Source organism: Galeopterus variegatus, unplaced genomic scaffold, assembly GCF_000696425.1.
Source record: "Galeopterus variegatus unplaced genomic scaffold, G_variegatus-3.0.2 Scaffold2949, whole genome shotgun sequence".
Taxonomy (NCBI): domain Eukaryota; kingdom Metazoa; phylum Chordata; class Mammalia; order Dermoptera; family Cynocephalidae; genus Galeopterus; species Galeopterus variegatus.
The window spans coordinates 184983-209080 of record NW_007729060.1 but is presented as its reverse complement, the minus strand read 5'-3'; the positions used below and the strand labels follow the sequence as shown (position 1 = coordinate 209080).

Here is a 24098-nt window from a genome sequence, read left to right as displayed (position 1 = left end):
ATAAAATATTATCAACAAATAAAACGGTCACCCAAGCAACTGTAGAATATGGTCTGGATGAGCCATTGTGGTTTGCAATCAACTCCCTGGGCAGATATATAAGCTTCTAAAGACCTTACCCTACATGCAAGCCTGCAGCTAAATTCATGAATGAAGCCCACGAGGGGCAAGTGGTTCTCCATCACTCACTTACAAGTTTGGTAACCAGCCGATTTAATGAAAGTTTCTTCAGTACCCTGGAACCCACCTTTTCTGTTGAATCAGAAATCACTCTGTGTAGCTTCCTTTATTTCATTAGCAGAATCCCAGCCTAAGGTGACTTTCTACACCTAAACCTTACAGGTGTTTCTCACAGTTTGAGGAGGAGGGGCTGACAAAATACGGTGTTTTATGGCTCCTTAGAAGCCAGCCTGCCTTTGAAGCTTCAATGCAAGGTCATAAGACTATGGGAAAATCAGCTGCAGGTCAAGAAGTTCTGACAGCTCAGTTGCATATACAGACAATAATAGCATGAAGAGAGGAGTCTGCAGAGTTCTCAGGGCCTCCACAATAGCTTTTTAAAAAGCATCTGTGATCCCAGCAATTAAAAATTCTTTTTAGTTCCTCATATACTTATGAGCACTGCCTGTGGTGCTATATAGCACAGCAGGGATATAGGCATGAGGAAGACACAATTGCTAACATTTAGGAACTGATAAGCCGGAACAGGGGTTGGCCCACTGGGGCCTGCAGTCCAAATCCAGCTTGCCACCAGTTTTTGGTTAATAAAGCTTTATTGAAACACAGCCATGCTCATTCATTTATGTATCATCTATGGCTCCTGCCATGATACAACAGCCAAGTTGAGTAGTTATGACAGATGTACCATATGACTTGCAAAGCCTCAAATATTTACTATCTGATCCTTTGTAGAACAAGTGTCCAAATAGCCATATAACTAGTAGTACCAGAAGTGGCAAGTACAGAGCAGACAGTGACAAGGCTGTGGAAGTTTGGACAAAGAAGCATTCACGTCTTTCAGGGGAACCAGGAAAATCTCATGGATGAAGAATCATTCAAAGTGGGCCTCAAAGGATGGGCAAAATTTCTGCAGATGATTCTACAGAGATTGGTTAGATGATTTCAGGAAGACGGCATGGACAAGGGTCACTGCATAAGTGAGACAATCTAAGACATGACCTAGAAACTGGAGAATGGTGTTCAAACAAAGCAATAATGGATAAAAGTTAAAAAGGAAGCTTGCAGAATATTGAGGATTTCAGTGAGTTTCTATATAAGTGTAAGCAGATTCACTGGTGGTCATTCAGGAGGGGAGTAGCAAAATATGAGGTCACTTGGCCACATGCAAATAGATTATTTTTTTTAAGTTCAAATGAACCATCTATGCCCTTACTAGTGATTCTGCAAAGCAAAATCTACACATGGCAGAGTGAAAAATATCCAGGCCTAAAGGCAAACAAGCCTGATTTCCTGTCTCAGCTCCTCACTAAGGCAGTATCTTTAATCTCTCAGCATCTCCACAGTGTCATCCATAAAATGGGGATAACACTAGCACCTTGACGTAATGCCATGAATAAAAATTAAGAGAAGCAGCATAGGTAAAGTCCCCACACAGTGGACCTGGAAGCCACTTCATAAGAGCTAATTCTCGATCCTTTCCATTAAGACGAACCATATTAAACTGCCAGTATTCCATTTTTCTTGACCTACAGAAAGTGCAATTTCATACGGTTCAACTTCAGGTTTAGGAGAAGCAGTTCAAGAAATGACAAGTTGACACTTGTCATTGTGACATGACAAATCTTTTGACAAGTTAAGACGCACATTGCAGTGAGCCTCTCACACCTCGCTATTCTAAAAGAACAGACAAGGGTAAGGACCAATATTTTCCAGGTGCAAATGTGTGCTGTGGGCAAGTGCCAGTTTGGAGAACACTCTTAGCCACAGAAAATAAGAATTCATGTGGCTGGATGAGTAATTCAGCTCCTCTTTGCTGCTAAGCCTTGGGCTTTGTGCACCTAGAATGTGGAGATCTGCTGTGTGAATTCCTGGCATCTTTGTTGTAAGGTCTTCCTGGTTGCTCCTGGAAGGAAGGGCTGGAGGGAGGGAATGTGTGCCCGTGTCACACCAAGTGAGTGCACAGGGTCAGAGTTCAGTCCTCACACAAAAGGAGTGAGACGAATTGAAGACAAGCTGCCACTGAATGGCCAGCTTCCTTAGCAAAAAAATCAGCAACACATTCAAGCAAAGGGAGGCAAGAAGTTAAGTACTTCGCAGAAATATCTGGCAGGCCCTGTGGAAACAGAGCAAGACACCGCAGACTCTCTGTCGATGTGGAGACACAGGCGACGGGAACACTTTCCTTCAGGTCTTCTTCCTTGGTGGTCAAGCATCACCCAGATCCCTTTCATCTAGCCTTGGATTATAGCTATCTGACCCTCTCAGACCCGAGCAAATATATCAGGTTTCCACCATGTTTGCCATTCCCAACAAAGACAGGAAGCCAGTTCAGTATCGGCATGTTGGCTCCACACACTCAGGGTAGAGGTTACCAACCAGGGATGAAAGCGGATTATTGACCACTCACTGACAGGGACTACTGGTTAATCAGACAGTAGCTCAGTCACTCATGGCCTCCGAGAAATCACGGAGCCTCCGTCATAATAATGCACATAAAAATCCTTATCATAAAGCCTTTGCGATGGCTGAGACCTTACTATATCTTTCTGTAAATTACCTCCCAGTATCCCCGTAGGGAGCTATAAACTCACCCGTGCTTTAACATGCTTCTCTTTCCTGGCCTCAGTGCTGTGATAATATGCACCTGTGGACAAAAGCCTTGCCAGGAAAGGAGACTTCATTTACCTACCCAGTGATTCTATGGGAAGCTAAGGGACTCTTACCACCTTCCCACAAATTATGCCCCTATCAACTTAAAAAAACTTTTTTGGTTCCAGCTCAATAGTTCTTTCTTCCCATACCTGGATATATGTGTGACTGTGTGCATGTACACACACACACACACACACACAGGTTCAAGTATAATATAAAATCATGGTAGAACAATCCATGTTCACTAATTTGCAGATTGTTGTGAAAGCAGAGCTTTTGGATAAACATAGTTTGTTGAGGAAAAACTACCTCTGTAAGTCACAGGACAAAGTTTTTGAAACACCTTTATTATTTAAAGCTGGAAAGAAATGTCTTGCCTTAAAAAGAATTTGCACATCCTTACCTCTTTTCTTCCATAAATACATGAAAGGACATGCTTTTGAAGATAAGAAAAAAAATTTTTAATTCTCCATAAAGATTTCTGATTTGGGCAGAAGTAATTGTTCCCTGTTCTTTTTTTGCCAGTGAGCGCTGTGAGCGCACGGGTCATCCCTATATAGGACCCGAACCCGCGGCGGGAGCGCTACTGCACTCCCAGTGCCGCACTCTCCCGAGTGCGCCACAGGCTTGGCCCAATTGTTCCCTTTTCTATATTTCTACTTTGTTCTATCATTCACTACATATCCCATCAATGTTAGTTGTTTACCCAGATCCCTAAATTGCACAACTCCTGGGAACAGCACTCAAATAAACTATCACGTGAATGGTGCCTGGAGTTATGCAAGATAGCTTTGTCCCAAAGGCAGGGACAAAAGTCTCTGTACCTCACTACGCCCATTAAGCATGATGACACAGTAGATGGACAATTCATTTTTGTTTAGCAAATGAATAAACATGTTAACCTCACCAACTAGCTGACCTTAAAACATTTTAAAAATAGAATCAAAATATTTAAACAATAGATTTCATAAATTAAAGGAACACCTAGAGATACTCTAACTCCATAATTTTAGAAATTTAAAAATGAAGGCCCAAAGTCATCTTTTTCTTTTAACAAAGAACCACATGGCTTTGCCCAGGTCACATGAGTGGACAAAGCTAGAATCAAAACTCAGTTCTCTTGGACCCTGGTGATCTTCCCACAAGACCAGGAGCACTTAATTAACATCACAGTCACGATTAACATTACAGGTTGTTTCTATATATTTGCACAATTCTAATTAGTGTTCACAGCACCGTTAAAAGACTCTAAATTACTTCTATTATATATCAGTAATCAAGATCATTTGGTATTATTCTGCATGTGTTCAAATGCTACCAAAGGACATTTGAACTCAGGTGGGGAATATCTCCACAAAGCCGATTAAGTAAGTTCAATTTTAGTGAAAACTGAGATGGTGTGGCTCAGGAGATGAAGTATAGAATTTCCAATTTAATGCTTTGAATGTGTGCCCTAAATCTATGTAACTGGCTTATTCTGAGAACTGAGACTATTCCACTTTTCAGAGAATGATGGTCCTCCTACCAATACCCTTTAAAGAGTTAGATCCTTAGGGGTTTTGTTGTTATTTGACTAAATAACAAAGGAAGAAAACACATGTTCAAATACAAAACACTAGAAGTATATTTATTTTCACTGGAGTGACAGCAAAAGCCATCAGTAGTAAAAATGAACTGCTAAGTTTCCTGCAACTCCCCAAGTATGGATTTAATATACAACACATGCTTTTCTTGAAACTATTTCTTTGCTAGTAAGAATTAGTCTCCTAAAATACCTGCCCATCAAAAAGAAAGGTGACATTACTGATTTTCAGAATTCTTACTCCTGTTAGGTCAGTAAGCAATACTGGATTGAAAATCGAACCCCAAGGAGAATCGGCGTGATGGCAAAGGCTGCACTTAACAAACGCAGTGGTCTGAAGTGTCCCTGGTCCAGTGTGCTGAGCAGTCACCTAAGCAAGCAATGACTAGACAAAAGCAATATGCAGGGAAGCCTTGATCGGAAAAGTTAAAACTTTTAAATATGAAAATAGTCTGTCAAGGGTTATAGGTTTGTTTTCTTGGGAGTGTAAGGTTGCGAGGTCACAGTTCTGGGTAAAGACCTTATCAAACAGACCAGTTACCAGGCCAGGCACATATGACTCTGACACTGATTTTTTTAAAAAGAAAGCAACAGAAACTCAAAAAAATGACAAAATGATCCTTTGTCCTCTCAATTTTAAAGCAAATAGCCACTCTTATCCACCTTTTCGCTGATATGTGCCTTGGAGGATTGGACTTTGTCCTGTATTTGCAACCAAAGCAAATACAACCAGGGGGAGGCACCTGAATGGGAAGCAGAAGCAGCTGATATTTTAAATCAAGATGAAAGCCAAGGATTTTAGGACTTACTTTGACAGGAAGAAATGTATGTATCCTTTTAATGACTGGGATTTTGAGGTGCATCATGGGGGCTGTGGTTCAGGACTGTGGTCAGTGTGATGCTGTCCCAGTGCATTCTCCAAGCCACCTCTGTGTGCTTGACCTTCTCACTTGTAAAATGAGAATTTTACAACTCCTCAAGAGTTGCCGCAGCCATCAAATGCAGTATTAAACAAACTCTTGCCCAGCTACCTATAACTATGGGTTTGATGTGATCTCAAAATTTGCTCTGTAGAGTCACAGAAATCTTATAGCCCTCACAAGAACGCTTTAAAGTTGTCATTCCCAATACATAGGTGAGAAAACTGAGGCTTAGACAAAAAAAGGTTTTCCAGAATCACATACTAGTAAGCAACACTGTGAGGATGAGAATTTGGGCCTGATTCCAAAACATTCTGGAATAACTGAATATGTGGTTTTCCACTTTTCCCTAAAATACTTACCTGCTTCTTTCAGCGGCTTGTGTCCCAGCTGACAGCTCCAGGCCCCGTATGAATAATTTTCAGTCAATCCTTAGTTAGGGAAGCACACTTTAATTATCACTGGGGAACAGAAGGCTGCATCTTCCAGGAATTTGGCAGAGCTCAGCAGGAGGCAACCACAGGTCTTTGGCAAAAGATCACTTTTCAACAACATTGTCAATTCCAGCAACCCCCGACCTTCCACCTGCCATCCCCAAACAGCTGCTGTTCTGAGGGAAGCAGTGGCAGTCTGTCTTCCTTTAAAAGGCAAATGCATACGCCCCTCCCTCCCACCTGCTGAGATCCCACCTGGGATTTCATTCCCAGAGTAGGGGGTCATCTCCCCTATTAAGAAATTAAGAAAAATAAAGGGAGAAGGGGGAGGACAGCTTTAACAACAGGCCCTGAACTCTCGCTTTTAATATAAGCCAGATTTAACATATGTCCTCTGTAAATCCGGGAGTCCAATTTGAGGCTTGTAATTTGTTGCAAGCTTCCCTGTTTCTCAAAGTGAGGTGGAGCTATGCCAGGCACATCAAGGAGGAGGATATAATTCGCCCACTGTGAGCCTGCATTGCAGTTACCTATTGTAATTTTTATTTGCGTTGAGGTTTTGTGGTTTTAAAAAAGTCAACTAGATTTATTTTTAAATTAAGCCAACTCGACATCAAAGGCAATCAGAGGAGGATGTTTAGGTATTATAAAGAAACCCTGAGTAATCTTTTATAGCTGTATTCTTTTTCAGGGTGCGTATCAGTAAATGGTGAGGGGACCTTTCATGACCGGCTCGCTATATTTCTCTGACCTCAGACTACCCCCATGGGTGAAAAACCCTTTGCAAGGGGATTTAGAAGCCCCTCCCTCCCCTCCTCCTCCTTAACCTTTTAATCTAATCCTGTTTGTAAGGCAATGTGAAGAGTAAGAAACTCCGGGTTTAAGTCCACTTCCCTTCTGAATGTGGTTTACTTTTAGAAATGAGGAACCCCTTCAGGCCAAAAAATGGGACCATTTGGTTCATGTATCATTAACTCAGTAAGCAGAAGAAAGTTTATATTGACCGTTTCTCTTAAAAAGAATGACAGGTGATACCTGAAGTTTGTTTTTCACTACCACAAGATTTTTTTTAACCCAGATACTTATATGGAATGTATTTGTTGGAGGAAACTCATGTGCCTCTGTTCTAGGTGTTTTTTTTTATTTTTTTGCTCTAGGCTTTTTTAAATTATATGTGTATATCGCAATTATCACAAATGATTGTTCCTCGAAATAGATTTTTAAGAGAGGTGCTGTTCGCCCCATTTACAGATGAGCAAATTGTGCCACAGTCTTTAAACCTCTTTAAACTTGCAGAGTTAGCTGACACTTCTGAGCATGACTTGTACACTTTTGCAGACAGTGTCTTCTGTGCCAAATGTTACATTAGTATTTGCGCTGTTGCTAGGTAACCAGTATCCATGCTGATCATCAGGGTAACTGTGTACCAAAAATGCTAATGGTACCAAACTAGCATTTTCTACTATGAAAAGAGAGGTTCTGCAAAAACACTGGCAGAAGGAAATGTGTAGTAACAGGTGGCATTTATATGGCCCAGTGTGCATGGAAGTGTTCCAGTGTACAACCATGTGTCTCAGAAACTCTGAGTTTTCCTCTTGAGAAATTCATGCCCCACAGAACCAGTGGAATACTCAGTCAAGACTCCTGAGACCACTGGGATCACAGCAATTGGCCATTTCTCTAGTTTTATAATATAATTAATGGCACAAAGTCACCTTCAGGCATCATTATCCACAGTGTTTTATTGTGGGGATCCTCCCCAGAATAGAGACTGGTAATCAGATTTTTCGGTGAACACAGATTGTTTCTTGTTCTGTGAGACTAGCTGTTTGTAATGCTGGGCTTCTTATTAAGAGCAAACTCAGATGTAGGAAGCAACCCTAACTTCACTCTCCATTCGTTTCACTAAAGCAAATGGGCTTTGGAATCCAGTCCCGGTTCTACCTCCTACTAACTTTGTTAATTCAGAGAAGTTATTTAACTTTGCTAAGCTTTGGTTTTCTCTGTTGTAAAATGGGGATAATAAACCTATTTCCAGAAAAGCTGAGGTATTAAATGAGTTATTATACAAGAACACTTTGCACCATACCTGACACATGGTAAATATCAAGTTTTTAATATTAAACATTTATATGTTCTTAATAACGTTTAAGGAGAAGTTTCAAGTGGATTATAGTCTGGGTAGAGAGCTAAAATATAAATGAATAATTCTCAGTATGAGAATTGCTCTAGCATAGGTGTGTACTTCAGGAGCAGGAGGCAGCAGCACCTAATGGTCAAGGAAGTAGGGTAAAGCTTCAAAGAAAAGGTAATATATTTTGCGGGTTCCCAATGGAATGCATGAGACACTGCTTGGATCTTGGCGGTAGATTAAATACCTGTGTAGGCTTGAACTAACCTATCCCATAGGACAGTAGGACCCACCTCCCTGTGGTTAACAAAAATTAAGCTTCTGTGCCTATATTCATTTGTTTATTAAATGAATAGCTTTATTAGTAAACATGTATATTGCAGAAGCAGACTTGGTTATGATTCCAGAAAATTCAATTAAATTAATGGTTTCTATATAGGAGATTAGGAATGAGAAAAACTCATGGGAGACTAGATATATGACAGTACTTCAAAAAGTTTGGAAAAGCAGAATTGAAAGATAATTCAAATCTTTACATGAACTTTTTGAAGTACCCTCATATAAGTAATCAATAAAATACTCTAATAAATTCAAGAGAAAAGTGTGTTGAAATTATGATTCATCATCATTCCACATAACACATTTGTAACTATATTTAATAGCCTAATTAGCAATAAAATTTTTATGAGTTAACATCGCCATGAGGACATTCCCTTCTGCATTACTGAGTTTTATCTGTAGATCTGTAACATAACCATAATCATCTTGATGCATTTCTTAACAAATTTTATTCAGTGAACCCAGATGAACTTGCCCTAATTACATGTTCAGCTGCCAGTCTTGGTTTCATAAGTCTGAATTTATCCTTCAGAAGATATGTGCTGTTTGGGGTGGTGAAAACTTCAGATGTTCTTGTAAACACAAAAAGATACTTGGGAGAGAAAGATATGTTAGCAGCGTCTAAATTATCTTTCCTAATGATTATTTTACAACCTTTAACGAGGTATTTCCCTAAATGATTAAGTAAAAAATATATAGTAAGATTCCTTTCCGTATATTTTCAGAACTCCTAGTTATAACTATGCACCAAATATGGATAAACACTGGATTATGCAGTACACAGGACCAATGCTGCCTATCCACATGGAATTTACAAACGTCCTACAGCGCAAAAGGCTCCAGACTTTGATGTCAGTGGATGATTCTGTGGAAAGGGTAAGCATATAAACCTACCTCGGTGATGAGTTTTGGCTTAACTTCCTTTGTGTAGACCCATTCTTGCCAATCCTTTTTTTTTTTTTCATTTTCTAGCATCATCTTAAGAGAGAGTGTGTGTTCAATAACTTAATCATTCTTCCTTTATCTTGTCCCCATTCTGTCTACCTCTCCAGTCTTGGGTCTTGTGGAGCCAGTGAAAAATCAAAACATCATAATTCAGGGGCCACACCTTCAAATGCATTCAGAAATTAAGCAAATAATGTAAATGATTAAAACAGATCCGGTATAAGGCAATAAGGAATTGTGGGGATTGTGGTGAACCAGAAATTAAGTGTCCTACCTAAAGTGCTTTTTTTTTTTTTTTTTTGTCATGTAGAAATGTGGATCAAGTATCATCAAGTCTTCTGACTTTTTAAAAAAAGCCGTAAATATAGAAATTTTTATTGGAAATTTCCTGAATTTTAAAACATAGCATAAGTCAAATAAGACATGCCTAAGTCTGAATTTAGCTGGATCAAGCTCATAGGCAGTCTCTTTGTAACCCCTGATAATTAGATATAAGAATGATGATAGATATTAAAATTTGCTTTAATAGTCGCTTTTCAAAGTGAAACCTACGAAGTTTGGTGGTACAGGTTGTTTTATGTGGTTTGGGGTGGGGGTAGTTTCGTTTCATTTTCTGTCAAACAAGCAAACAAAACCAATACATAGAATGTTGCCAGATTTTAAAAAGTTATGTTTCAACTATATCACTGGACCTTTCCCTCCAAGATTGTAAGCAAATAGAAAATGCAGATTATGTTCATGTTTGTCAGCCTTATTAAAGCAACTCTTGCCTTTTAAAAATAATAGAAAAAAGATTTGGGGAAAATCGTAGCAACACAACTGAGTGTCATCTTATGCCATCACAATTGCTTCTGACTCGTCCCTGTGCTGTGTTTCAGCTGTATAACATGCTCGTGGAGACGGGGGAGCTGGAGAACACTTACATCATTTACACCGCAGACCACGGTTACCACATTGGGCAGTTTGGACTGGTCAAGGGGAAATCCATGCCATATGACTTTGATATTCGAGTGCCTTTCTTTATTCGTGGTCCAAGTGTAGAGCCAGGATCAATGTATGTATTTCTCTGTTTGCAACACTTAATCAACTGTCGTACCTCATGTGCATCCAAGATAATTCAATTACCAATCTCAGTGTCTGGTTTCCTTTCATCCAAAACCTAAAAGGGTATATGTAGTTTTGGTAATTTAGAAGATGAAAACCTTTTCCCCCTGCCACATGTTAAATTAACTAAAGTATACTATTTAAAGAGAAAGAAAAAATAAGGGTATCAATAACTAATTCTCTCAAATTGTCCAGAATCCATGTCTTTTTGGCCTGTGCTCATGAACAGAATGTGATCTTCGGGAACGTTATCCTTACCTTCTTTGAATCAGAGATACACTGTCATTTTTTAAAACAACCAATGCCATTCTCTTAGTTTTTAATTTTTTTAATTATTACTAAAGAAAAAATTTTTAAAGAAAATTAAATTTTAAAAAGCATGATTTTCTTTTAAAAGAAAAGAGACCTCATAGAACCAGAGCTCTATTTCTGTCACATTGAGCAGGTCCTTGCATCTCTATTTTCCCATCATAAAGTGGGTTTTGCCCATCATAGGAGAATGTTTTGTACAAAATGAGATTGTGTATATGGAAGAATTATGGGAAGAGTAAAAGAGTAGAAATAGAATTCAGAAGCTGGAATGGTCCTTAAAAGCATCAGCCCGGACCCCTGCTGTAACAGTGAAGAAGCTGGACAGACCCTAAGCACCAGCCTCAGCAGCCCTGATTTCTGGAAGTGGCAGTGTTGAGGCCCAGAACCCAGATATTCTGAATCTCACCCATATGCCTCATCCACTGCTGTGTCACACGACATCCTGGGGAGAGGGTGATGGGAGGAAGAAGGGTTTCTTTGAAGAACATTATTGGGTCTCCTAAGATCATTAGAAACACTCTGGAAGTTGTCAGATCTGTAGATAGACTGCTCTATGTTTGAAGCACTAGGAAGTGTGGATCAGACTCAACTCTGAAAACTGTGTGTCCTTTTTAAGAGTATTGATTTTAGAGCCCTAGTTCAACAGAGGAGTTGTGGACTATTGGGTCTTAAAAGAAAGTACATGCCACAAAACCTATGTATCAGGTCACATCTTGTCTGACAGTGTGGCCAGAGCACAGGAGGTTGGGCATCTGTCCAGCCTGACCCCATGAGATCTGTTAGTCTTGCTCAGCGCCATTGCTACTGACCACTCATCCACCCTGGCCAAACACAACCGCCCATCCCTCGGAGACCAGAGGAGAGGGTGAGAGGGATTGAAAGCCAGTGAGTCACTGCTGTGGAAAAAGCAGCCCTAGATGCCACCCTCCACTGGCCTTGGGTCTGTGCTGTAACCATCTATCCCCTTGCAGAGTCCCACAGATCGTTCTCAACATTGACCTGGCCCCTACGATCCTGGATATCGCTGGGCTTGACACACCTCCCGATGTGGATGGCAAATCTGTCCTCAAACTTCTGGACCTGGAAAAGCCAGGTAACAGGTGCGTCAATATTCCTGCTCTTAGCCCTCCCCAAACACACTGAGCTCTTGGCTGGCACCCAGAGCCAGCTGGCAGCTAAAAAAAGTAAAGGCAAAATATGCTTTGCCCTTGAAGATCACCCCAAGCTGAGTGCTTCTCGGCTGTTCGTGAATAGCACATTGATGGAGATGTAGTCATCCTCTGCGGGAAGTGAGGGTGCTTCTTTAAATAAACTGCTAGCACAGATCCATTTGGAAAAACGTCCAGATGCCAACAGTAAATATTATTATTTTGCTTTCAGGTTTCGAACAAGCAAGAAGGCCAAAATTTGGCGTGATACATTCCTAGTGGAAAGAGGGTAATTATTAGTTCCTGGGGTGCTTCTGGGAACCAGTCCTAGTGGGCGGCTCTCCCTGCTGGGTATTTTTTTCTCCTTATTTTGGTTTACTAAGCATGCAGATTTCGTAAGCCTAGTCACAAGATGGAATGGTTTGCTACTTATTCTCTCCTAGCCAGCAGAGTAATCACTGCTGCATCAGAATTGTAAAAAATACATTCTCATAGGGTGGGACCAAAGCCTTTACCTGGGTGTGGATTTGCTCTTGCATCTCTCAGCCTTGGCTCCTGATTGGACCAGTCAATTGACGTTCTCAACCATTCTTCCCAAGTAGCCTCCAGGGCTTGCCTGACACTCTGTTTTTTCTTTTCCTTATGTGCTTTTCACAGTTTTAAGTTTATAAATTTATGCCGTTGTAATTATTTCCATAGTCACTTCTAGGATTCCCCTTTTGATTCACAATGCTCGTTGCCTTGTTTTTCTCCTTACATAAATTGAGAGAGAAAAAAGCATTTATAAAATTGTTGTTTAACAAAAAGAACTTTGAGCATGTAAAACTTAACATTCTTCTCAAGGTTTTGAAATAAATGATTTTAGGGGGGTGGGGGGGATGATTCTTTCTGTTCTGACCTTTCATCTTCATAGTGCCCAGCTTGTAATTTTCACAAAGGACCCATCAGTTGTTGAATTCCGGTAAATAGCGCCTTGACATCTATTTCTTGCTGTTTGAAGAATGTGGAGTCATGAGACAGGGAGGAAAAAGAGAACAGGCAGGACTGGGGATAGGTCACTCAGATCACTTCTCACGTAAGAATCTTTTCCCTTTCTGTCAAAGCAAATTTCTGCGTAAGAAGGAGGAATCCAGCAAGAATATCCAACAGTCAAATCACCTGCCCAAATACGAGAGGGTCAAAGAACTATGCCAGCAGGCCCGGTACCAGACAGCCTGTGAGCAACCTGGGCAGGTAAGTGACACGGCTCTTCTGTACCACTACTCATGTGCTTCTTCATTTCTCACTTAAAAGATTTTCAACATATAAAATAATGTACATTTGGGTACAAATAAGCATTTCATCGTGGTCATGAGGGAAGCTCACCGTGACACCTCTCCACTGAGAGAATTGTCTGACTGCTCCAAGCTGGGCCTCCTCATCACTACTTGGGCTCCCTCCAGTTAAAAAAGATGGTGCCCTCAGAGAGAGTTCTAAGCCAAAGGACACTGGTTCCATTTGAGGAGAAGGTTCTGGAGCTGCTATTAAGCAGTCATCAAAGAGTGGTCAGAGGGCTACTTAGTCAAGACATGGGGAAATGCTGAGCCTCTGGGCAGTGAACCACCCCAGGAGACATGATGGGGTCTTCTTCCCCTAGGCTAAAGTCAGGTGTATCTAACCCAGAGTGGAGCACAGAATCTATGACCGAGGTTGGAGAATGAGAAGGGAAACCATATTCTGTTTGTTTACTGTTTCTGCCTCTGCTCACAAAGTTCCTGACATCAAATATTTCATTAGAATAAATCCTCTTCACTAATAGAAATATGACTACAGAGTCCAGTGCTACCCAGAGTGCCAACTATTACTAATAAGAACAAATGAAGTACTGTACAATGAATTAACACTGCTTTTAAGGAAAGTGACAATATATGAATACCAGGCATTTTAGACACTGGATTGAAATCTACACTATCTAAAAGAACATGCTGTGTCATGATGAGAGAGGAAGTGAATTTTTGCCTAAAGTTATTGAAATTTAGAACAAAATCAGAAGAAAGTAAAAAGAACTAGCATTCCTTGAGTGTTTGTCTTATGTGAGGCATGGTACACAGGATTTTAAATGTATTCCCTCAACTTAATCCTCACATCCGTGCAGTGAGGTAGGCACAGTTGTCTCCATTTTACAAACAAGCAGCTGGTAAGTGGCGAAGCTGGGATCCGAACAGGAGTTGTCTGATTCGAAAACTCAGCCACTTGCTGCCTTTCTTGGTAAGTCACACTAACAAGGCGAAGAGAAGTTCAAATCTTTTGTGATTATTTTTTAACTCCTCTGACCTCTAGATATCCACACAATTAGTCAACACCAGTTCAAAATATCAGACACATAAAATGGGTAGCCCGGTTATTATTAAAATGGCCTCATTCATTACACACTTTTTATATGGTATCTAGCTTATTGAGAAGACATACATAATAAACAACTTGATCCTCATACTCTATTTCCTCATGCTTTTCTGTACACAGGATCCCTTTGAAACAGAAGAGGGTGGGGAGGGAGAACTGTTGAAGGAAGAGATAAGACCAGACCTTCATGGCATTCTAGCAAGTCTTAATTTTCAAGTGTTCAGTGGAGAAGCTTAGACCTATTCATTATCTTTTATTGTGAAATCTTCAAATCTTTCTTATGGAAGCTCTAAGTATTATTATGAGTAAAACCTCAGAATTGTTTTGTAGCTCTAAGATGATTTTTATGAGCCAGCCTCAATAGGCTAATTTACCTTTATTCAGGAGTTGGAAATGTTCAGTGTTAAACGTATCTCATGCAAATTGATGATCTTGTTACTATTTCAGCCCTCTAAGTGGTGAGCATTATAACCATTTGGGAATAAGATTCACTGCCTACCTTTCAGTGTACAGTTTTGCAAACCTCTCCATATGGCTTGCACTGAAATTTTAATATATGTCCTGAAGGGCAAATGTTGTGTATACTAGATAATGGTACTTCGGCACATGCTTTTCATGAATGTGCTGAATGCTAACTATGTTAAAAACTCAATTTTGCTTTTTCATATTTTTCTAAACTTGTTTTGCCCCCATGAAATGCTTTCATATCTGGCTCTCTGGAATTTTCCTCCGCTGTTTTATTTCTATATGAATCGGTCTGAATTTAGATTTCATTGCATTGATATATGAGAATGTTAGCAGTGATCTCTTTTAGAAGTGCCTGAATTGGTGGAACAAAGAATTAAGCTATGCTCCTGATGGTGATTTCTTTCTATAGGATTTCTTTAAACTGGGCAGAAGTGAGCTCTAGAAGAGGTGAAGACCTGGAGGGTATTTCAGATCACCTCAAGCTTCCATGTCTCCATGGCACTAGTGAATTGTTACTCTAAACTTGTGGTTCGCAGAGTGTGGTCCCTAGACCAGCAGCATCAGTATCACCTGGAAGCCTGTGAGAAATGCAAATTCTCTAGCCACCCAGACCCACCAAATCAGAACCCCTGGGGGTGAAGCCCGGCAATCTGTGTTTTAACAAGTCGTCCAGGTGACTCTGATGCTCCCTGAAAGCACTCTTCTAACCTACTGATATGCTACTTACTGGTGGTGCTCAAACCACACTTTAAGAATCTGACAACATCAAAAAATGTTGCCTTTTCAAGGCAATTATTGAATCTGGGTCAAACCTGATAGCTCATTGTATTCCACAGAATCTTTAAATCTTGTTCTCTTGCTCTTTCTGTCTGGCTACCTTGAAGATTATCTGTTTTGGTGACAGAATCACTGACTTAAAAAAAGGAAGAGAAAAGTCCAGAATACTGAGATTGTATTGTTCAGGATCAAGGCAGCAGCTAAGGCTAGAACTGACGTGCTTGGAACCTGCTCCCTTGATGCTGGCTTCACACCTGAGCCCTGCTGCTCTTCCTCTTCTGAGGTTAACTGTCTTCATTCGAAGGCAACAGAATCTCAGGTTTGACCCTCCATGGGCTGTAGAGGAAAGATCAGCACTATCAGCCCCATTCTCGTCACTTCTAATCCCCAAAGAGAAACTGTATGCCCCGCTCCCACCACACTCCTGTGCCTGGTCACCTGAGAGTGGGGAGTCAATGTGGATGCATGAAACAGAGTAAATAAAGGAAAGAGGAATTTGAGGTCAAAAGGTTTGGGTTGCAATACTGGCAGCCACCACTTTCTAGTTGTGTCTTCTTGAACAAGTCACTTAATTTCTCCTGAGTCTCAAGTTTTCTATTGCTAAAATGAAGAAAATTAATCTCACTCTTCTGAGGAGTAAGTGATGTCATATATGTCAAGTACTAGGTGAGACTGAGATTAGTTTCCTCCAGTGCGTGAATGTTGGTGGTGGTGTTGTTCCAAGCCATCCTACCTGTTGTTTTCATTCCTGTGAAGACAGCAAGGAACTAAAATGGGCTGGAATCCCAGGCACTTGGCATAACTTCTTGACTATGTGAACAGAACAACCAGCAGGGACAACTAATTAAGACAACATGGACATATGTGTTTGCATTACTTTCATGTTCCTGAATTAATACAAGACAGAGTGTGAGTTCTCACCACTCTCAGCTAGGAGTCACACCCTCAAGACATTTATGTGCAGACACTCCACACACACACACACACGAGCACATTTGCACACTTGTGCAGATCTCAACTCTTGTCTCAAAAGACTTAGCTCAACAAAGAGCATAGATTAATGATGTTCAGTTCCAGCTACACATTGGAATCAACTGGAGGAGATTTTGAAAAATACTAATAGACAACCTCACCCCAGACCCATCAGATTAAAATGTCTGAAGATGAGGCCAAGGCATCGTATTTTTTAAACAGGATTAAGAACCACAGATCTAGAGTCAGAGTATGTTGAAGGTGGAAGGGGTCTTAGAAATCTTCAAGTTGAATGATACCATTTTTCTGATAAGGAAATTTAGGTTCAGAGAACTTAACCTATAAACTCAAAGCCAAAACCTACATCTCTTCACTTCACATTTGAGTACTCTCTCCCCTGAAGCACACTGCCTCTGCCAAACTGTATAATTTTCCCTTTGAAACTATGAATAGTATTTGCTGTGAATGGCATTTGCCACTCGCAGCTCCTAGGACCATGGATTTCAACCTTGAGTACACATGAGAATCATATGAGAGCTTTAAAAGGCTGATGTTCAAGTCCCACTCCAGACAAACTAAATCAGACCCTCTGAGGATGGAACCCAGGTGTCAGTGTTGGTTTTTTTGGTTTTGTTTACTTTTGTTTTGTTTTGTTTTGTTTTGTTTTGTTTTAGCTCCTGGATAATTCCTATAAGTAGCCAAGATTCAGAACAACAAATGTCAAGTGATCATTATTGGGCTGGGTCGTTGTCATCTTCTCCTATACATAGGTGTTGACTCCTTAAATAGGAGTTCCATAAAACATAAATTCCTTGAGCATCCAGTTTTGAAGTACATTTTATATATTCTCTGGCATTTGAAAGAAAAAAAGCAGCATGTTTTGTTTTTATAGAGCAAAATCATGTCCTTTTGTTGAGTTGTTGATTTCCAGAATCTTTACAATTGAGTTTGCCTTTCTGCTACTGTATCAATATAAAATCAGAGATTTTGTTTAGAATTCTATAAGAATACAAGGAAGCTCATAGTATTATTAAGGAAATTAGAATATAGCTTGTTGGATGTTGACTGGTTTAGTTCCAGGATCTATGTTCTCATCTAGAACTTATCCCTTTGACCATATTTCCATCTGACCCTCTGTGACCAGCTGCAGCATGAATAAAAAGACATTTACCAGTAAGATCTGGCTAGAATTGTTAGTTTGCCAGAATTGATGGCCTGTTTCCAGAAACTCATGGTTTCTGGTTAAAATTGCAGCATGGCTCATAGACATATCCCCCTGGCTTTCCTGATTCCAGAGTTTACATCAGAAGGATTGAGCTCCTGGTACCATCCTCTGACTGAATTCTTGTCTGCATATGGGCCCAGTGTCAACCATATGGTCTTCAAACCTTGCTTCCTTACCTCTTCCACCTGCACTGAAGGATGAGCCTGAGCAGTTGTGCATCTTGAGATGTTTTGCTTCTGCGCATTTGTTCCAAACAAGTCAGAAACAGACAAGCATAAGAACAGACTCTTCACTCATAAACTATATAAGGCGGCCCCACCCTGCTTAATTTGTATTATCTTCTTTTCTACCACTTTCTAATGGCCTACCCTGGTCAGGTCCCCCTCCTCCCTGTCTCTTAAATATGACCTGCTCATCCCACTTTTTTTGTCTTTTTTTTTTTTCCCTTCGCTGCTGGCCAGTAAGGGAATCTGAACCTTTGACATTGGTGTACTTTCTCATCTGTATGTTGCCTCCACCTTCCCAAATGCTCTCCCCTTCCCTTAGGCCCACCTGAAGATTCACACTTTGCCCCAAACTATTCTTTTTTTACTGCTGTCCTGATCAGGGTGCCTTGGGATTATATCCTTGGTGTACTGCTTTCCTGGTATGTGACTATGAGCAAGTTACTTCATACTGCCTCAGTTTCTTCATCTGTAAAATGGTCATACTAATAGTACCTGCCCCAGAGGGTTGCTGCAAAGACTATATAAGTTAAATGTATCAAGCACCTGGGACAGTGCCAGCACATAGCAAACACTCAACAAATGCTGGCTCTCGGCGGTTGGCCAACATCAGTTCACCAGTTTAAAGTAGCAGTTTGGACAGGGATGTTTGTATTGTCTCTTTATATTCCCCAGTGTTGAGATAAAAATTCTAAACATATATCCACATGCAGATAACTGTTTTATATGCTGTTGGTACTGGTATAAAGGATAGTCAGATTATCACAAAATTACTGTACAGTTGTTACATTTCAGAGAATATGATTTGACCTGCACTATGACCAAATCCATATAATAAGACATATAGTAACAGAGAACTAATGTGTGTGTGCATAAAATTAAGCTTTCATTGCAGTGTATTTTTTAAAAAGTTGTAGTGAAATTTTGTGTTTCTTATTCATGAAAATGGGCATAAGTAGGCAGAAATAAGAATGTGGAACATTCTTAACCAATCTGAGAAATATAAACAATTTAAAATATAGAGATTCTAATGATTACCTAGTGGTTACTTCAGGAAAGAGAACTACCAGAGTTCTATCATCATTTAATATTGTGCTAGGCATTTTACATGGGAAATTATTCTCTAAGATAGATATTATGCCTATGTTAAATATGAATAGGCTGGTGCTCAGAAGGGAAAATGACTTGACCAAAGTCACACAGCTAGAAGAGTGACAAATCTGAGTTCAAACCAAATCTCTGTGACTCAAAGATATGGTCTTCCTCACTAAATAATAATTATTACATACAATTTACAACCAGGAAACACTAACTTGCCCGGGGATTGAATAATCATTTTTAAAGGTCAATTATAATAGTACTGCCCTGGATTCATATAGTGTATCTTCTCCTAAAAACTCCAAAACACACAACAATTTATTCTCATGACAGATCCTTGAGGCCAGGAGGAGCAAGTATTAATTTTACCAGCTGTGGAATCTGGAAGAACAAAGAGATTCTGCAGTTTGCTCAAGGCCAGAGTTAGCAGCAAAAGAAAATTAAAATTGAAGCCTTCAGATGCCCAACCCCATACTTATCTCCGTTAAAAATGGCCACTTCTCATCAAGTTTACATTAGATCTAATTCTCTAAGTAATAAACAGTGTGCATAATAAAATAACAGTGATAACAACAGCTGCCTTTGTTGAGCACTGACCATGCGCTGAGTTCTTCCGGTGTGTTTATCTCTAACGCTTATGACCTGCAAAGGTTCAGGTAGCATAGCTGACTTGCTCAGGAACACAGAGCAATGTAATGAAACTGATATTCAAAATCCAGGCTTTTTGAGTTTGAAAATTCAGACTTTTGCCTTTAAGCCACAACAATATAGCTATAAAACACCATTCCCAAGTCCAAGGCAGAATATAATATTCACTACTACAAAACCCTACTGCAGTGAATGAGTTGTGACAGCACTCTAGGCTGTTGTAAGGATTAAATGAATACATTCATATAAAGTACTCTAGACCAGTGCCTGGCATCAAATAGGAATTTAATAGATGGTGGTAATGGTGGTAAAAATGATGATGAATGGCATGTTTGAAAGTCATTTAACATATTTCTCATTAGGTTTCATTCCACCAACTAGCTGCACACACGCATTCTTGTACCGAAATAGCCAGCCTTCTCTTCTTTATCAGGTGTTATTTATGTACCAGCAGATATAATCAATCAAAAACACTAATTACCTAACAGAGTGATTCTATGCTGAGCTAACTTCTGGGAACAATTCAGGAAAATGAGACATGGTCGTTGCCCTTAACTCCAACTCCCAGTGTAGTTGGAAAGGCTAAAATGAAATAACAACAACCTAAGAAATGATTTAAATAGTTTTTTCTAGCACCTCACCCACAGTGGGAATGCAGAAATATTTATGGGATGAATGTGTGCTAATTTATTGGTGCAGACTGATAAATCAGAGGTGCAGGAGGAGAACTGAAATGATGTAATCCCAGAAAGGAGGAAAGGAATTACAGGCATGAGTGGTCAGCAAAGATGGAAACAATCAGATTTGGCAATTAACTGAGTTGCTGATAAACTTCGAGAGCATAAATAAATCGTGACAGTGTGACAGATGTATTTCTGCAAGGGCACTTGTTGAACAATGCTCATTTCTGAGGCTGACTGCATGTCTCATTAGCAGGTGCCTCACCTGAGCTCAGGCTTCTGTCTGATTCCAAAACTCTTCTGCAATGCAAAATCATCTCCTCTTCTTGTTATTTTGACTATTTAAATGGCTTGCTGCAGCATGAGTTTCAGAGTAATTATTTTAAAAATTCTCTTTCTTTGCCTCCCTCCGTAAACTCATAAAGTAAGATCACCATTTTAGTTGCAGCTATTCCAAGGTTTTATAGTGCAATCTTAAAAATTGTCATGATATAGAGCACTAAAGTGACTGTGGCAATGTGTGGTAATGACATTTCATTAGAAGTCCTAGTATACTTGTCACTAAGAAGATTTTCAAAGCCTCTAGCTAATTACTTTATCTAATAGGGTCTATGACTTTTTCAAAGAGCTCATGGGAGAGAAAATAATTGACATTTTCATCAGTGGCTCTTGCTTTACCCAAGTATATAGTAGATATATGTATGTATATAGTGTATATAGGTATGCATATATATGTGCACGTGTGTACACATACATGCATATATGTATGTGTATTTGATTTGGGGTGATACAATATCAGTGTAAAGGACAGTGCCAAATATCCAGTGTTGTTAATTCAACTCTCCAGAAAGGAAACACCCTTTCCCTTCATCTCTATCCCATGGGAAATCAACAAGGACTTTGGCTAATGGGAAAATGCAGGTTGTATTCCCAATAGGCTAAGTCACTGAAAATTCTGCCTACACTTTTATGTTCTAGAGGAATCCACTTGTACTCTCAGCTCTTCCAGGCCAAGAAAAAGAGGCAGAATTTTTTTTAATGCATTGTGGTTGTAAAACTATGGAAGGTTTTCATTATAGTCATGTGATTTAAAAATTAGTGTTTATACTAAAGCTGATGTAAATTTAAATCACAAAAAGACTTCAGGCCATCATTTTTTAAGAATGAAGTTAGCCACACTTTTCTGACAATTGAAAGTGGAGCATGTGTTAAGTTTCCACTTGGCTATGGATTGTGAATCCACTGGGCTATGGTTTTGCTACTTTAGCATTAAGTAGGAAACTCAGTTTTTACATGTTAGAGGCAGAGATTACACAGGTGGATGGATAAGTCATAAACCATTTGGATCTAAAATAAATATACATAGACACAGAAACACTGAAACACCACTAATTCCCAAACTTCTTGGAGCTATGAAAAGTTATTTCTTTTGATGACACATTTCACCAGCAAGAATTCTATATTATATAGTTATTTCTTAATGGAGCTGTCTGTCAGTTTCTGAGAACTTTTTTGCAAATTTCATGGTACTTCCTCAAGCTAATTGGACATCCTGTCAGTGCCACAAACCCAGGCCTTGAAAACCACTGGTCTCCTCTGAGTGATCCTACACTGACTGGGATGCAGATCAGCTGTCCATGCTGTGCCTCAGTGTTCCCCTGGTGGGCCTGTCTCCCCCACTGCCTATGCTGCAAATGCTTCCCATGGGACGGGTCATGCGTGGGTCCCTTACGATGACTCCCCAGCCTCTGAGTGGCTCCTTTTTTCAGTTGTTGGGGCTCCTTGCTCCTATGTGGTTCCACGGGAACCCTATTAGTGGTCTTGCTGGCCTGGGGGCCACCAAGACCCTCTTCTCCCCTGCCACCTCCAAGCAACTTCATCTGAAGAGCACAACTGCAATTTTTGCTAGCTCCTGCTCTGTGTGCTTGGCAGCTCCAGCCTGGAAGTGGCCAGGGCTTGAAATGGTCAGAGTGGTTTTTTCTTTCTCTCATCATGGCGTCTCCCACCTTCATACACTCTTTAAGTCTCTCCTCCTCTTTCCCCGAGCTGTAGCAGCCTCAGCTTGGCTGTTGTTGCTTTTTTATAGTTGTAAATTTGTTGATTTGTGGGAGAGCGTAACACTGGGGACCATCTATTCCACCGTCTTGACCGGAAGTCTCCTGCCTTATCTCTTGAGCTCCTGCTTCTCTGGATAAAGACATTGAACATTCAAGACATTCTAGCCAAGCCACAGAAGAAGGTTGTAACCTGTTAAGAATTTGAAATAACCAAATTCAGTAGCACCAGGAGTGTAGGAGTCTAAAGTAAAATCATAAAATGAGCCCTATATATCTGGGACGTGGGAACAATACAGTAGCCATCCAAAAGCAGCTTTGATAATTCAACGGGTATTGAAGTCATACAACTCCCATAGGAGAAAATGAACTGCGACTCTGTATCTTGGTTCATTATGAATAGTTGCACACCATCTGTACACAAGTGCCATTTGTCTGCTGGCAAAGCCATCTGGGACCCTTGGCCGGACTGTACCTTACATTAGGACACTTTGAAATCAAGACGTCACCCAAAGTATGGTACTACTATAAGGGGGGGATATGAGATTGTTTTAAATGGTGCATGAAAGAACATCTGTTATTTAATAATTATGTATTTATTTTAATATGTTTGAGAATATATAAGTGAAACAACAAACACCTAATTGTACAGTGCAGATATATTACCCTAGCCACAGTCTAGAAATGTGTCTATTTAAACAAAAGTTCTGATAAATAATAGTACACAGGTGATACTTGGAAATGGAAGGGAAAAAAAGACAAGTTTGGTAACACTGCATTTTAGTTCGTAACAGCCATGACCAACTTAAGATTAAGGTCAATATTCCTCCTGCCTCCCAAATTAATGTTTTAGTGAGGAGAAGGGGGAAAATAAAAAGTAAAAGAAGTTATGGGGTCTTTAAGTAAGATGCGGAGGATCCCATGAAATGACCCCCAGGGTGAAGAGCAATTGTTCCAGTTTCCCCCTGATGCAGTGTCGTGTGTACTCGGAAGTGAGCCTGCAGCGTCTGCAGCGGTCTCGGTAGAAGGCAGGAACTAGAAAACCCACCGCAAGCTCCCCGTGTGTCTGTTGGGAACGTGAACTCTCTCTCAGGAGCGTGCCCACACTCTGGTGGGTGTGCAGTGTTTGCAAAAGGATAAGCAAAGACACTAAAGAAAGCCTGACAGGTTTGCCAATCTCTGGGCAACATGAAAGTTCACTCACCCTGCAGTAGACTCAGATTAAACTCATCTCTGTCTACCTCGTGTGCCACCTTCCCTGACTCGCATTAGAAATTCAGGGGCAGAGAACAAAGCAGCCAAGTTTGTTTTTCCAGAGCAAAAGGGGTCTGGCGAAAACAGTCCTGACAGCTGTGCTCTGTGTCATGGTGAAGGAAGGGCTTTTAGATGTTTCATTCAAGACTGTTTAGTCTGGATGCTGAGGATTCATATATCAGTTTTTGGCTCTAGTGTCACTGAGGTAGTTCTGATTTCCAATGATTTTATTGTCATTTATATTTGCCCACAGTGAAAGAAAGAACTAAGTTATGGCAGGGTCCCTTAAAAGCTTGCCTTTCGGGGCCGGCCCGGTGGCGCACTGGATAGTGCGCCGCTTGGGAAGCGCGGCGGCGCTCCCGCCCGAGGGTTCGGATCCCACATACAGACCGGCTCCCGCTCACTGGCTGAGCAAGGCGCGGGAGCAACGCCGAGGTTTGCGATCCCGTTGCCGGTCCCGGTCCGGTGCGGGGGCAACACTGAGGGTTGTGATCCGTTGCCGGACACGGAGAAAAAAGACAAAAGACAAAAAAAAAAAAAAAAAAAAAAAAAAAAAAAAAAAAAAAAAA

The 24098-nt window shown here is 40.4% G+C and overlaps 1 protein-coding gene across 1 annotated transcript in view; it reads left to right on the top strand.

The window, feature by feature from the left end:
- SULF1 (sulfatase 1) overlaps positions 1-24098 on the top strand; it is an 87871-nt gene that overhangs the window by 24513 nt on the left and 39260 nt on the right. The window contains exons 6-10 of the mRNA XM_008583510.1: positions 8964-9114; positions 10062-10237; positions 11571-11699; positions 11980-12036; positions 12851-12980. Coding sequence (XP_008581732.1) covers positions 8964-9114; positions 10062-10237; positions 11571-11699; positions 11980-12036; positions 12851-12980 — 643 coding nt within the window. The remainder of the gene's footprint in view (positions 1-8963; positions 9115-10061; positions 10238-11570; positions 11700-11979; positions 12037-12850; positions 12981-24098) is intronic.